The sequence below is a fragment of the Aphis gossypii genome, chromosome 2, assembly GCF_020184175.1.
Source record: "Aphis gossypii isolate Hap1 chromosome 2, ASM2018417v2, whole genome shotgun sequence".
NCBI classification, from domain to species: domain Eukaryota; kingdom Metazoa; phylum Arthropoda; class Insecta; order Hemiptera; family Aphididae; genus Aphis; species Aphis gossypii.
Window position 1 is genome coordinate 40,333,794 of NC_065531.1, and position 11,602 is coordinate 40,345,395.

Consider the following 11,602-nt stretch of genomic DNA (forward strand, 5'->3'; position numbering starts at 1 on the left):
GAAATAATAAATATTAATTTTAGTCGGATGGTTTTATCATTTAAGAGATAAAAGAATTATAGGACTGGCTGATAACATGGGCAATAATTGCAACCACTATGCCATACCATCCTTATAGTGATTATAAGAATATAATTGGTGATAGGGAATATAAATATTATTACCTGGAGTTAACGTCACTCTAGTGTGTTCAATGCATAAAAATAAATATAGATTACGCTATAGTTTGAAATTATTAACATGTTCTTAGTCTTTATAATTATATAATAGGTTAAAATATCGTTCAACAAAATAAAAACAATTCCAACTTTATTATTCATACAATAACACCACAAAGAAATTAAGAAATAATAAAGTGTATAAAAATTAAAATGACAATATTGTTCTGGTGTTTGATACAAAAACTGAACTTATAAATAAATGCATTCAGGCAAAATAAAATAGTAATAATAAAAGATCTTTTTTCTTTATTCCAGAACAAAAAAATTATTCCAATAAAACAAAATAACATAAATTCTAGTCAGTTTGTATACTAGCATTAGACTAAAACAGTTCACTACGACTCTGTTAAATTAAATAAGCTTTATGAAACTTAACAAATACAAAATATAATGTCATTGAGTTTTTTTTTAATTTTAAAACAGTACTATGTATATTTATAATATACTTATTTGTACACAATTCATTTTTCTAACACCACTTGACTATTTTAAAAATATTTTAGTAATAAATTATTGAATAAATAATCTAATACTGTTTATTGTTGCTATATTCATTACAGCAAAACAAAAATAAAAAATAAAAATGTATAAATAAGCTATTACAAAATTATACAACATATTAAAGGCAGTGGGAGGGTATATAATTAAAGTAGTATTTAAGTAATTAGATTATATTTTAAGTAAAATTTTGCAAGTCATTTACATGGTAACACTTATCTAAACTACTAAAAATCAATGTCAAACATTTTGTCATCAAATTTAATTTATCATACGTATATATTATAATTTATATTAGCTTAAAAATAATTAAATTAGTGTGCAATTAAGCTTCCATAATAATAACCTTTGGTTTGTGTAGTTTTGAAACTAATACAGTTCCAGTAATTAGTTATTGAATAAAACAGATCTATTTAATAAACGCCTTCCATAAAGGACGCATCAAAATGTAAAATTAACAAACGCATAAAAGCCATCTCTTTACGAGCATTGTCAAATATTACTCGAGGATCAATTGAAGTACAACGTAAACAATTAGGAGCCATAACCATAGCCAGGTTACTAGCATCCATTTTGGTAACTTGAACAACTTCAGGTTTGGTAAACAATTGTAGGAAGTGAATAAGGTATGCCAAAACAGCTTTATTTAAAGGTGGTAATCGATGAATAATAGCAATAGCACGGCGAGCATCTTGATGAGCTGCAATACACTCAGCATACATGTGATCAGGTACAAGAGGCTCATATAATTCACGATACCATAGTTTTAATAAAGATGCTGGAGTGTGTGCATCAGTCAACTCTTCAGATCCAGGAACTTCCCAAACATCTAAACGACTCTTAAGGGTCATAACTTCATCCATATCAGCTGGTACTCTATAAAATATATTAGATATAATATATAAATAAAAAATGTATAATATTTAATAAATATTTATAAACTATAGTATCTATAGTCTGTCTCGAACAAAAAAGGTACCATATCTCAATGATAATTAAGAATTAGTGTACATCCCTAAGCCATACAATGGCTAGTACTCCTACAACATTGGTTCGGAAACAGTTAGTAACTCAATCTACAAGTGTAAAACGTTATGTTTCTTTGGTGAGACAAACTATACAATATATAGTTAATAATAATAAGATATTATTAATAAATCTAATTAATAATAGGTATTGTTTTGGATAGGTACCTAAATATTCCTTCTGTTTGATCGCCTCTATGCCTCAGTACTAGTTCAGATAATGTAGTTTGTACCCAAGGTAATTTATAGTTTGGAAAGCGTTCTTTTTGAAGATCAATAACTTCAGTGATTGTATTTCCAAAAAGACTAGGCCTGAATATTTGCATCTGATAATAAACAACAAGATATTATAAATAAACTAACTATTTAGTAAATATGATTAAAAACAAAATCTATCTTACTCTAGCTTGTTCAATATCTTCCAATGTTGGTCTTCGAACTGCTTTTTTACCATCTACACCCATTCTATGTAATCTTTTAGTGGCCACACTAGCATAATGGCTTACTTGGACATGAACAGGCCAACGACCAACTTCAGTTGCATAGCTATCTAAACCTGGATCTCTATGTCTTTCCATGTAACTTTCTAAGTATTTTTGTAATTTAGGAGAAGGTGGAAAAAAAGATAAACAAATTGCCAAAAGTTCCCATCCACGGCGTAAGCTTTCTCTATAAATGATAAAATTTGATAAATATATGATAAAAATCTTTACTTATTTAAATAGATATTTATACTTTCTAGGATTTTCTGTTGTTTGTCTACATATTTGTATGTATAATTCATCTCGGAGGGTTGGTTTCATGAAACCAGTCATACATATTTCTAAAGCCACACTGTTTAGTGTCATTCCTAATTTTGCTTTGCGATCACTCATATAGGTTTGAACTAATTTAAATAAATCACAAGCTTCTTTTTTCAATGCTTTGTCAGATAGCACTAACATAGGTTTACGAATTGGATCCTATACAAATTTCAATTAACATAAAACCAAAATGTAAATTTTGCTTAAAAAAATAATTAATTATTTAGTTTTTACCTTGGACCATGAAAGCATGTCTCTTACTGAAAATTTTTTTCGGAAAATACCCTTCTTGTGTATATTTAGGTTATCCTGGGCATATTTTTCAATATCACTTTCAGAAGTAGTTTTCTTATCTCGATTCAATAAAGTTCTGGAAGTCTATAAATACAGTTTAAATATAAGAATAATATAATTATGATTTCATTTAAATTGAAGATGTTTCACACTATATTCTAATAGCATTTGCAAAAGCATATAATATATAAACCTGTTCGTAGTAATAGGCTGGCGAACAGGATCGAGCATCTTGAGATAATGATGGGTGAAATACACCGCGATTGGAGTTTGCATAACGAGCCAGCATAAACTAAAAGCACACACAAAAAAAAAAAAACAATAGCTAACATGCAGAAAGAGAAGAAATTTTAAAAAAAAAGGTATAATGTATAATGTATGTAAAAGTATTACCACTTCTATGCTTAGATAAGTATAGAACTATAAAATATATAATGATACAATATAAATCAGAAATATATGATTTATCTCAATATTAACAAAACATGGTTAAATAAATAAAATATTAAATAGATACAAATTTAAATTTTTTTTCTTTATTTGAATTTCTATTTGTGACAATATATAATAAATATAATTTATTAATTTACAAGTTATTTTCTAGATTTATACTGAAAAGTTAATTAAATTAAGAATATATGAACAATGAACATGTTCACATAATAAAAAATTACTATTTTTATTCTTTATTCAAAAAAAAAGTTAACAACTTAGCAATACATGAGTTAAAATATACAATCACCATATAAGAAGAGTTTTAGATTTACTTGGTTTTTCACTTTTTTATAATCAACTTAACTATTGAAAAAGACTACTCTAAATTATTTTTTATAATAGTTATATTTTATTAATAACTTAAATTTATCATTTAAGCAATAATTAAAATTTTATGTATAGTTAATATTAATTAATTTTGTTATTTATTATCAAACTATAAGCCAATGTGTATATGATATGGAGCTATTCATTGCGAAATTAGTTAAATTGTAAATAAATTAATTGATATGGATGTATATTAACTGACATATTTTAAACTATATCATACATTTATACATAAATATATTCATGTTTACATTATTTTTTCTTAAATTCTGTGTATAATGTATATTTTTGGATAATAATTAAATTGAATTATTATTATAACCATGTTATCTTATTATTATATAATATATTGGACATAAGTCTGTAAACTTAATAAAACATACATTTATTTTTAGTTTATTAATTTAAAACGATATTCAATAATAATGAGTATTTAAAAATATATAAATATAACTTGCTTTAAAATAAAAATATTGGAAACACAACCATAAAAAGTATTTTATTAATTCTCACTCTTTTTAATTAAAACTGATTATTACTATCTAAATATTACCTATATTGAGTATGTGGTTTGATTACAAATTAATTTAATAAATATTAATTTATCTAAAAATGACTATAAATATTTGGATTAATAACATTGAAACCTATTGTATATTTTATATAGTATAATTCGATTTGAAAGATTTAAATATTTATTATAGAATTGATTATTTATAAATAAGCCACTACAGTCCGAAGAAAACTGTCATACCTATCATGAAAAATATATTATTAAAATAATTTTAGATTATAATATTTAGAGACGTGCTAAGATACATAAAATGTGTTAATACCTCATTTCTTTCCATAATTGGAGAATATAAAGCTGCTGGAGGTTGAACATGTTGATCTTTTCTTCTTCTTAAGGATGTATGCTGAGTTTCTAAAGGAAGAGTTGGAGCTGAATTGCTAAACGGATCTTTTAAAAATAATATAATTATATTATTGTTAATCTATTAAAAAAAGTTTATTTTAATTAAAAACATTAAATTACCAGACATTGATGGTGTGACTAGATTTGCTGACCTTTGAGATGACAAAGTATTTGTAACTGTATTATAATAATGTTGATTACTACTAGATTCAACTGCATAATCACTAACTCGAGTATCTAAAATTGAGTTTGTTTATAACAAAGTTGAAAAATATATGATATTAGTATACTACCATTGACATAACTCCGAGGTTGTGATGTTCTCATTGCTGTCAAATGATCATAATCTAATTCATCCCTTAAATAATGTCTAGAAGATGCATTTGATGGAGATGGTGAACTAGATTGTTCACCCTGACTAACAGCTCCTTCATCATCAGCAAACTCATCACTATCATATCCAGTAGCTGTACCCATAACACTAATTAAATCTTCAATTTCAGCATCATCATCTTCAGAACAAGTACCAACTGTATCTCCAAATCTATATGATGATCCTATAAATTATAGAATAGAATAATCGTTAAATTTTCAAAAAAATATACCTATAATCCATCTCATAAAAAGAGTTATCTCAGGTGGCAAACAATTTTCTTTCAGTTTAATCAGATCACATCACTCAACTAAATAGGTTTTTTGTCAGGTTTTGTCTCTGACTAGCTATGTCAAAAACACTCCTTTACCATTTTAATCTTAGCAAAATCCATGCTAGATAGTTGTTAGACTAATAAAGTGATGCCTTCAAAAACACAGCACTTAACACGCATTAGCTATACCGAGAAATCCATTTCCACTAGTATGAACAGAAGCCTATTGTCTGAAGTTACTCTTAAATAAGATAGAGAACAGAACATGTAATTAAATAAAATACCTGATAACTTTGCTTGTTCTAAAATGTATTGATGTAGTGGCAAAATTCTTCCTTCAAACATATCTAAATTACTATATAATGGGGTTTGTTTTTGGTCTGAAGTGGCTGGACTAACACTTTTTCGAACAGCTCCACCGCGTTGACTAGACGAGCTCGAATGATTTGATACAGGTCTTGCTTTTAAATCTAATAAATTATTATTTTCAACACGTTTACCAAAGTGAAACCATGATATTAAAATTACAGATTAACCATTAACAGAGTATTTAAATAAATAAACATTGATATATTAATATAAATATTTTTAATTGAGCTTTTAATAAACCTTTTTTAAAAAAATAAATTTTTTAGTATTCAAAAATTTATTGGGAAAAAATGTTTTACCAAGGATAACTGACTTGTGTTAAAAATTATACATATCTGAATGTTAAAATATATTATAATTCAGATATGAAACAACAAAACACATGATATGTAGGATCAACTAAATAAAGGGGACATACTTGCATTCACTTAAGTTATAGACTTATATACCATTAAATACTCTTTTGATTAACAAAAAGAAATTTAAAACAATATTATTTGAACTCACTGTTATCTATAGCTTTGTTATCAGATCTTAACCTTTGATCAATTTTACTCGCTGTTGGGGGACTGCTTGATACACTAGAACTGGAATTATCATTTTCTCCAGAATCATCATCACTACTTGAAAGTCCAACATCTTTTGAACATTTTGTATGTTTTATTGATTGTGTCAAAGATGATTTTGAACTAGACTGACTTGGAGCAGCTGAAGGAGGAGGAGGGGCTGCGAAGTTAGCATATTCAGGAGTTAATGGTGGCCGTGATTTAGATGCAGTAGGAGATCCAGTATCAGAGTGGGAATGCCATTTTCGAGAACTCTATAAATCAGGAAATGCATGCAATAAACAATTTATAGGTAGCAATATGTATATATACACAAATTATGTTATATTACCAAAGGAGTGGATTCTACAGATTTTTTGCCATGTCGTGGAGGCATTCCCAGTAATCCACTTGGAGCAAGATATTTTTCATGCATTGAATCTTCTTCTTCTGCTTCAATTGAAGTTTTAGTAGCAATTGACTTTTGTGCAAAACTTTGGCTCCTACAAATTTGACTATTTGATAAACTGGAAGACAGTACAACAGGAGGGCGAGGACGAGAACAACTATTGTTACGATTATCATGACCAAGACTATAGCCACCTCCAATACTTATATCAGTATCAAAGCTTTTTTGTTTGCCTAATAGTAATTGGTATTGAGAAGCATTGGAAGAACTTCGTTGAATAGGAAGATTATTTTGTGGTGTAGGTGGTTGAGAAAGTTTCTTTCTAAATAACGGTGTACTGGCAGACATTGATAAACCAGGATTAGCATCTTTACCACTAGATGATTGAATAGAAACACAACTTGAATCACTCGAGCGACCAGAATCCTACACAAATAAAGCAACAAATTTATAATTATAATATTAAAAGAATATAGCATAATAGTAGTATTGTAATAATAAATCTAAAATAAAAGAACTATTTTATATTTCAAGCTAGAATAAAAATTACTTTAATTGTTGAATATTATAATAAAGCATAATCACTAATGGTAATAAATCATTTTCTTTGTGTTTTTTTTAATACGATAATTATAAAATTTATAATAATTTTCTATTATTAATATGTGAGGGTCAAGACAACTTATATTTATCTTGCCAGCCATACAAAAAGTAGTGTCTAGTGTTTAAAATATAAATTTATAAATGTTTAGATAAGAATATTATTTATCAAATTTCTGTTTTTTAAAAACATATTATAAAATTAAATTAAATGGATTTTTTGCTATAAATCAGTGATATTGCATAATTGTCTACAAGCAACAAACACACAATTTATCATTGAAGAATAACAATTTTATAACAAATGTTTGTGTATAGTACTATAGTAAAACTTGACTCAATGGAACTCTCTCAACAAAAAATATAATTAAAGTAAAAAGATTAAAAAGAAATATTCTACTATTCTAGTGTATTTTTACCTGTCTTATGGATACAGACAGTAATATTTCTCCCATACACCTTGATAATAAACAAGGAGCTTACTTTAAACTATAATATAATTATAGGCATATTTACAAACACCACAATATCAACGGACACAAAATTGAGGCATGTGATTACATGTTAAAGCACAGATTATATCCAAGTACATAGATACTCTTATATCACAGATAACTATTACACCGATAATTACATATGTTAATAATAATGTATGTCAATATTAACTATCGGTGTTCTTTTTCCAGAAAAATACAAAATTTTCATTAAATAAATACATATAAAGTTTAACTAATAAAGAAATACTTAATACTATCTACAATACATACAGTTTTATCTCATGATTATCTACTGAGAGAATAACCATAGTTTATATACAGGTTTCACTATACTTAAAACATGAAAATAATAATATGAATTATAATTGTTTAATTAACATGATTACTACGGATGACGCTAAATGGCGTCAATTAACATCTTTTGTATATTATACTGAATGACCCCAATTGGCGTCATCTACCTTGTTATTAAATGAACTACAATTTAGTAAGAGTTATAAATAAACTATTGGTTTTTTGTTAGCGTCTCTTACAAGTATTATTTTATATGTAAATACAAATCATTAATATTTTAATTTTTCAATTTATAACATAATTTTTTTTTTAACACCAATTTTTTGTGGCACGACAAATACACTCAAAAATGAAACACAGAGAATATGTTCAAAATTTTATTCATATAAAAAATAACAATAAAATAATATGAAGTATTTTTTAGATTAGTCTTTAAATATACAAATTTGACGTTTTAAAAAGGTTATTGTTATAATCTTAAAATTTAGCAAAATCATTTATTTAGTGAATATTATACTAAAAAAATTTTAAATGTATCAATTTTTTTTAAAAATAAAAATCATAAATTACTTACTTGTGAATAAGCAGTACGATTGTACCAAACATTAGGCTGATTTCCACGTCGTCCTCTACTCGGTGTATTAGCTTGTTGTTGATGTCTTAAGTAATATTAAAATAAATTTAAAAAAATGTTTATATTAAGAATTAAGCATTAAATTTACATACTTATGATGATGATGATGATGATGGTGGTGAGATCTGCGAGGTGTAAGAGGAGAAGTTTGAGTTTCAGAATCCACAGAACGTTTAGTTAAAGCAACTGGATCCATTAACTTAAAAGTTCTAACATTCTCAACATTACCCTAAAAAAAAAAATAAAATTTAAACTTAATAAACATAAACTGAACATCAACAATTAATTTATTAAGTTACATTTATACTTGTGACAAAACTTTTATTTTATTAATATAACTTACCAATGTTTGATTACTTGAAGAAAGGGGTACTGTCATTCTATTGCGGCCGGGTGTCTGAGTTGACACCGATTCTTTAGAATATTTACGATCATTTTCATCATTCACAGCGGGTTCAGTATTTTGTTTTAATGTTTGTAATTTGGCCAAAGGTATAATATCAGAATTGGGAGGTCGATGCCAAACTGTTTTTTGAGAAGCAGTATTATAGTAGTAAAAACGATTTGTGATAGGGTCAAATAGTTCCCACCACTGGTTGTTGTCTGTCTTTTTCCTATAATATAAACAAATGTAATGAATAAAAATAGAGTTGGTTTATTTTAGTATGCATAAAACTATATTTCATGGTATGGGAAAATTCAGAGAATCAATTATATAAAATGTATTTTTTATAAAATACTTTATGTAACATAAAAATATATTAACTCAACTTTACCACCAAGTATACAAGTAACTACTAAAAACACGCATTTTTTTAACCAACAACGTAATGATTATTATTTATTAGTTACCCTTATAGGAAATTAATGGTAATAACAATATGATATAAACAGCTCTAAAATTATACATTTTTTGTAACACATGTGTTATCTAAACAAATCTTATTATTGTTAGAATGATGTAATTTCTGTTGACAAGTAAATGTATTATGACCTTAGTCCTAAATATTTCATTACGGATTTAATAATTTTGTTCTATTATATTTATATTTCTATTAAATTAAAACAGTATTGTGGTTAGTACTACATAATATAAAATAATAAGCATGTAAAATTATTAAAAAAATATATTATTGCACATCTACACAGTTATTATTGATATTTAAGTTATATCTTCATTAACATTATTATATAAATATAAATAAAAAATATTTTTTTTAAAATATTTATATTATAAAGATAAAATAAATAAATAATTATACTTAGGCTAACGTTTTAAGATTACCGTAGTTTGTTTATAATGTTTAATGATTAAACATTTTAAATATAATTTAAACTAATACTTAAATACTCTTACAACATATAGTTTAGGATTCTTAAATTAATATAGATATAAATAATAATAATAACATAATTGATTCAGCATAATTGACTTATGAGAAGAGTACCAATTATAAAGGTAACAATATGCTTCACACCAAATCTTACTAGTAGTTAATTAACTAAGAAAACAAATATAAATTAATGTAATTTAAACAATATTTTTTTTTTAGTTAAGAAAATTAAAAAAAAAAAAAACAATTTTAAATAATTTATAGTAAATTTTATATTATATTATATTTTGATAATCAAAATAGGTTCACCTAAAACTTTCTTGATATTTTAACTTAAAAACTACATAAAATATTAGATATCATGTACATATTGTACATGGGTAATTCAGAATCTCAATTAAAAACTTTATTAAATTATTAAAACATAAATTATATAAAACAAATTTAAAAGAGGTGGTGTTTTATTGAAAATATATCAATAATATTAAATAGCTGAGGTACAAATTGAATTATTATCAAAATGAATCTTTGTAACAAAAATTTAAATATTCATTAAAATGTATGATAATAAATCATAAATGATATATTGATTTATAAATGATATGATTATATCAAATAATATCAATTTAATAACTGCAATACTTTTTATATAAATTACATTAATTATAAATAAATATAATTAATTTGTTCAAAATATTTTAAAGGAGATATTTAAAAATAAAATGTTAAACAAACTCTTGTTTAAAAACAATAACAACATAGTTAAAAATTGTAAATACAACTTTATTAAAAACTTTTTTTTCGTGGTATTGAATAATTATTTTTAATTTAGCAATCACCTTAAATAAGTTTGATCTTATAATTTATTTATTAGATAAGAAATTAATTTCAATTGTTTTAAATTACTACAATTTAACTTATTTGTAACACAAAAACATTTTACTTTTAAATATGACATTTATCTCAATAAATGCATCTATAAAATAAAATTAATATACTGATAAGAAAAAAAACAATAAATATATTATAAATAAGTTGAGAGTATGGTTTACTATACAATAAAAATTCTATTATTTTTATACTCAAAGGCTAAAGGTCATATTACACCTATGGGATGTATTATATTTATAATATTGAATAAAAAAGAAATACGCCAATTTAATTGTGTACAATAATTTGATTCAATTAATAAAAATATATGAAATTTAAACATTTAAATAAATAAGAAAAGTACTTACACGGGCACTCCTACAGGCGCATCCCAAACACATTCACCAGTTGTCAAATTTGCATACATATGTTCTTTAGTTCTGGGTTCGATTATCTCGACCCATTCCACTCTAAAATTTATAGAATTCAAAATTTTAAGGCATAAATAATAGGTAGAACAATAAATACAGAAAGACCAATATTCAGAATACATTATATAAATGATTACTGTGGAATCTGAATTAAACAAACACTATTACCTTTCCGATGTTAATGATGTCATTTTGTTGCTGAGTATGTGTAGTTTGTTTCTCAAACGATTGAATTCAATGGTCTACATTGTCGTAAATTTTTTTTTAAAGGACTAAAACGTCCTATACTCTAATTCTTATAGTCTACACTGGAAGTCTAAAATTTGTTTTTTACTTTTTGATAATATTAATATATTATATACATATCTCTATAAAAAAAATTCGGCCATCTAG

The 11,602-nt window shown here is 25.1% G+C and overlaps 1 protein-coding gene across 2 annotated transcripts; it reads right to left on the bottom strand.

Moving 5' to 3' along the window:
- Window positions 1–292: 292 nt before the first annotated feature.
- Window positions 293–11,551, bottom strand: LOC114124291 (uncharacterized). Of its 2 annotated transcripts, XM_027987497.2 has the most exons (17): window positions 11,378–11,551; window positions 11,147–11,248; window positions 8,918–9,188; window positions 8,667–8,803; window positions 8,515–8,599; window positions 6,493–6,975; window positions 6,103–6,415; window positions 5,511–5,696; window positions 4,873–5,136; window positions 4,700–4,816; window positions 4,500–4,624; window positions 3,035–3,133; window positions 2,782–2,925; window positions 2,480–2,706; window positions 2,146–2,413; window positions 1,913–2,070; window positions 293–1,595 (listed from the first exon to the last, which is right to left on the bottom strand). In XM_027987497.2, exons 1-17 carry the CDS (start codon window positions 11,398–11,400, stop codon window positions 1,133–1,135), a joined length of 3,465 nt encoding a protein of 1,154 aa, XP_027843298.2. In that variant the 5' UTR covers window positions 11,401–11,551; the 3' UTR covers window positions 293–1,132. The 2 variants fall into 2 exon arrangements, with proteins under 2 accessions (XP_027843298.2, XP_027843306.2); XM_027987505.2 differs by lacking the exon at window positions 3,035–3,133.
- Between the last annotated feature and the right edge of the window lie 51 nt (window positions 11,552–11,602).